Raw genomic sequence first — 5,204 nt, 5'->3', positions numbered from 1 at the left:
CGTACGTAAGTTTGTGTTTTTGGTGAAAATCGCCGGTGTTTGAAATGAGACATTGCATCACATGCATTTACGCCTTAGAAATTATGAGATACATTCCAAACGTTCAAAAAAGAATCTCAATCAGTCCTTGAATAAGTATAACCCAACACGCACACTCAATCTTGGCCCAAATTAAATATGAGTCACATATTATTGGAGCTAATTTCAATACATGATGCGGGGTACTTCATATATAGTTACAAATCACAATCTCAAATAAGTTTAAATTAAATTCAACATGAGTAAGATAAATCAATGAGTGAACAATACAATACAAACTAAATTGTGGATATATATCATTTATCTGCTTCAACATAGTCGCGGTAGAGGTGGTGTTCCAAATGCTGGCTTTTATTTGCTTTGATATATTTGTAGAAGATGTACTGAATTATTATCTATTCCAATCATTTAAGGACGACGAATTAAAATTTGCAAACACGAAAAAAATGATAATAATAATAATGCAGCAAAGGATACAAAAGAATCCAGTGCGACGCAAACAATTGCGTCCAATAACCAGGGCATGTTTGCTTTTAGCAACTTCCACTCGATAGTTCTCACTAATATGCTGCATTTACGATATCCAAAACAATAACAACATTAATAATAATGCTTCATTTATGTACTCAATATGTTAAAATAACCAAGAGAGAGAACCAAAAAGTTTTATCTATAACAGTTTTTCCTTCTATAATTCTGAACATATATGCAATATAATTAAGCACATGACTTCTTGGGGACATATATACCTTGCAACATATGTAGCATTGGCGACCAACGCGAACACGAACATTAGAGGATTCAATCCCTGTCTCGTCATATACATGAAGTAATATAAAGCCTCAGATAGATATATATATATATATATATATATATATTTCGTACAGAAGAAGATTATTTATCTATGGTCTGAAAAATACTTGACAATTCTATCAATAACGTACCTCCACACTCCCTCTTTGGATCTACAAAAGAAATATTCAAATTTTATTTATATGAATATAACAGTCTATATATATATATATATATATATATATGTAACAATATTTAAATTAATTGGTTAAACAGTTACATTCAACCAAATTTGTGGTATTCTTCCGCCCATGTAAATGGCTGCCATCACCCATCCCAACAATTGTCCATACTTATTTTCATTATATTCCTGTCAAATTTTCACTAGTGTCATAATTGAAGCAAATTAAAATCTTTGAGAATTAATTAATATAAGTGAATAATATTGTATCAAGTGAATATCATGAGCACAAGAAACCTGGAGTGATATGATCCCAGCAGATAGGACGTATTCGCCGCGAACCATTTCCCTGAAAGCCTTGCTCAAGCGCGGAAGATTTGCCGAAGTAGCAGCAAAAGTTCCATACACTACCTGAATTAATGATCATGGGAAAGGTTAAAATCTGTATTTTGAAATAAATTTTAATTAGATCGACTTAGATGTTTATGAGCATCGAATATATATACATACGGGACGTGGAATTGGTCGAGGCTGCGCGACGACATGTTTGTTTTTCGGGGATGGAATATTGACATATTCATTGTCATTGTCTTCTTCAGATGAAGAATCATCATGTTCCAGAACAGGAGGTCCACTTCTTGCTTTTATGTAAGAAGACGATCTCGTCGGAGGCGTATCGCTTCCTGCCAAGGATCTTGCTGACCTGCATTCATCGGATTTTTTTTCTTTAGAATGCATTGCAACCACAATTCATTTGATAATAATTTACATATAGAGATGTTATTATACATATAATTAATAACCGTTAGATGATAAATTGAAAGGTAATTAATTGAATATCATAACTATTATTTAATGAATCAAATTAAATGCGGGATATATATTACAAGAATGTTGAATTGCATCCTTAGTTTGAAGTACCATATGATGTGTAATATATAGTTCTATCTAACACTAATATTTATATATTAATCTTTGAATATTATGAAATCAGTTTTGAAATTTAAAATATAGAGATGTTATACATATAATTAAACTTTCAATGTGAGACTTTTTTTGGTCATCCAATGTGGGTCTTTGGTTGACCATTCCTAATAATCTTTTAATGTGGGACTTTGGTTGACTATTCTTAACAATCCTCCCCTCAAACGAAGTTCCACCAGACCTCCCCTCAATCCGTCCCTCCAATCGAGTCTACTCACCTTCAATGCGTTGCAGCACACGCCTTACATGAATTTCCGAAAGCGTCCCTCGAGAGCTTTTTCACGGATCTTTAATCAGGGTCTCAAACTTCTTCTCCATGAGTTTCCGAGGATCCCACCCAACATTTGTTTTTTATCAAGACCATGACTCGTTTCCCACAGATGGCGTCATTTGTTAGGTCAATGGAATTCAGATATCTCCACAATGGTATGATATTGTCCACTTTGGGCACAAGCCCTCATAATTTTGATTTTGGGAACCCACCCAAAAGGCCTCATACCAATGGAGATATCATTTCATATTTTAATCCATAATATTTTTACTTAAACTTCCAATGTGGGACTTTTTTTGGTCATCCAATGTGGGCCTTTGGTTGACCATTCCTAATAATCTTCCAATGTGGGACTTTGGTTGACTATTCTTAACAGTTTTAATTACGTTGTTTATTAATTATAATTAATTATAATGATCAGTACAAAATTAATTTTAGAGACAAATAAATTGTCACTAGTACTTACGTAAAGTAGAATTTCCTCTCGTAATAAGGTACATCGACGGGAACATTATTTTTTGTAGTTTTGCAACTTTTGTCTTGACTTTTAGAGAGTAAAGGTTCGGTCTCCTCTTTACCCTGCAAAATCATAAAGTAGATCGCTTATGAAAACTAACCTGTATATATATTACACATTATAATTATATATATTTTATGTCTACGTACGTACGCCGTGTAATTCAGATTTGTTGGACCACTTGCAAAAATGGTTGTAATATAGGCATTGTATTGCTAAAATGACAGTCACGGTCGTATAGAGCTGCAAAATAATAATAATAACAATAATAATAATAATAATAATAACGACCCAGTTCTTTTTTAACTCATTAATTTTCCATTTCCATAGAATAAAAATCCCGTCCCAAAAATATGTAATAATTAGAATTAATTTGAGGAAAAAGACGACTTACCACTGCAGTGTAGAACTGGGTGGGTAACTGCATCAAATTATCAAAAAACATGGATGAGTACTTTTCAGTAATAAAATTTTTCAGGCAACTCGATTTTTTTAACATATGATTTCTTATAAAATCATTACTAGCCGGATGAACCCTGCAGGTTCTAGGTGGTGTGAGAAGTGAGAACATACGAGTGTACCGGGACCATTTAAGAAAAGGAAATATAACATGAAAATAAATAAAGAACTGTGGCTCCGTTTGGACTACACTTATAAAATGTTTATATAAAAATAATTTTTTTTAAAAAAATTATAATATGTTTTAAAAGTTATTTAAGAATAAACATGAGTTTGAACAATTATTCTATGAAAACGTGTTTACAATTAATAAAAAATAGTATGTTTTATTTCATATTATCATGCTTTCAATTCCAAAAACATCATAAAACATATCTAAATTATTTTGGAAAATTTGTTTTTTTTGGTCCTGTATGTTTGTCACTTTGCGATTTCGGTCCTTTATATTTTCAGATTTAAGTTTTAGTCCGCTATCTTTATTTTTTTGGCAATTTTAGTCATTTTTTCGATGTGACGCTGATGTGGCACCAATGCAGTGTTGATGTGGAGCTGACGTGTACAATGTCAGGTAAGCATTTTCGTAGAAAAAAACTGAAATTGCCAAAAATCAGAACATGTAGGACTAAAACAGAAATATGAAAAAATTGAGAACCGAAATCGTAAAACGACAAACACATTCTCAATTATTATATATTTAAGTTTTTAAATTATTTTTCAAAACGTTATACAAAAATCTTGTAGAAACACATCATTTAAGTTTTTTTTTTTAATTTATAAGAAAAAAATATTTTTAAAGTGGTTGTCCAAACGAGTCCGTGTATTTTTTCCATTAATTAATTTTTGTTCCCCTGTTTCGTCTCGTGTGGCTCTACCAAAAAGCAGTAAAAGCAAAAGCCAGAAAATCACCGTTGCTGGTTCCAGAATGCAGCCCACGAGATTTAACACATCGCTGCATTAAACAAGGAAATCAAGAGAGGATTCACATTAATCTATATGATCCCGTGTTTGGTTCAGATTTTACATGAGTAACTTGAGAGTTATATATGAAACAGTGATATATATATGATATAGTTAATAGAATCGCACTATGCCTACAACATATAATAATTATTATATATTAATGCATGACAAAAACGAGAGCATGAATGAATTTAACTAGGGGATTTATATGTATATATATACAAGTACGGGAGCTCACGTACCCAATAATCCAAGTGGAAAGAAAAGCCAAAGACACACCATTGGCGGATTTGTTGGAGAAATTGGTGATAATCTGTGGGATCTCTGCGACTGCCCAAGAAATTAAGCCCAGTACACCAAAAGCGAACGAGATTTCATCGTTGATGTTACACAAACAATCCTTGAAAATATCTTCGATCCATCTCATACAAGGTTTTTTCTCAGCTGCACAGTATGAAAGCTTCAAGGGTTTCATTTCTAACACATATATTTTCTTTTAGGTTTTAATGAATATGGTCACAAGAACATATATATATATATATATATATATATATATATATATATATATACTATATATTTATGATGATGATGATGAAGGACGTACAGGTTGTATCTTAGCTAGTTCTTACTTGCAAATTGCAATCAATCAAAATATATATATCTATATATGTCTATATGCATGTTGTCGTTTATTGTTTTCAACTAATAATGAAATCATATATTAATATCAAAAGTGAAACAAATTTCTATTAAAAAATCACTTGTGTTTGATCATACGATGATGATCTTGATTATCACAAATTGCACACGTGTTGCATGGTAATAAGCAGTAGGCATCTGTGTATTCATCATCACATTTAATAGAGTTATGTTTTTATTAAAATTACAAGAGAAGTTCAATTATATCAACAAAATTATAATTTGATGACATAATTCACCCCTACCTCGTATATACACCATAAATCATATGATTAATCATTCATATTATATATGTATATAAA

The 5,204-nt window shown here is 31.5% G+C and overlaps 1 protein-coding gene across 1 annotated transcript; it reads right to left on the bottom strand.

Moving 5' to 3' along the window:
- Window positions 1–335: 335 nt before the first annotated feature.
- On the bottom strand, window positions 336–4,678 carry LOC140861918 (vacuolar lysine transporter YPQ1-like). Its single transcript, XM_073264920.1, has 12 exons — window positions 4,446–4,678; window positions 4,150–4,192; window positions 3,179–3,205; window positions 2,938–3,027; window positions 2,734–2,846; window positions 1,523–1,715; window positions 1,340–1,423; window positions 1,112–1,201; window positions 984–1,004; window positions 789–847; window positions 517–607; window positions 336–434 (listed from the first exon to the last, which is right to left on the bottom strand). The coding sequence occupies exons 1-12, from the start codon at window positions 4,676–4,678 to the stop codon at window positions 336–338; spliced, it is 1,143 nt and encodes a 380-aa protein (XP_073121021.1).
- Between the last annotated feature and the right edge of the window lie 526 nt (window positions 4,679–5,204).

The sequence above is a fragment of the Henckelia pumila genome, chromosome 4 (genome assembly GCF_033568475.1).
Source record: "Henckelia pumila isolate YLH828 chromosome 4, ASM3356847v2, whole genome shotgun sequence".
Lineage (NCBI taxonomy): Eukaryota > Viridiplantae > Streptophyta > Magnoliopsida > Lamiales > Gesneriaceae > Henckelia > Henckelia pumila.
The sequence above is the reverse complement of the archived record's forward strand: the minus strand, read 5'-3'. Positions and strand labels throughout refer to the sequence as shown.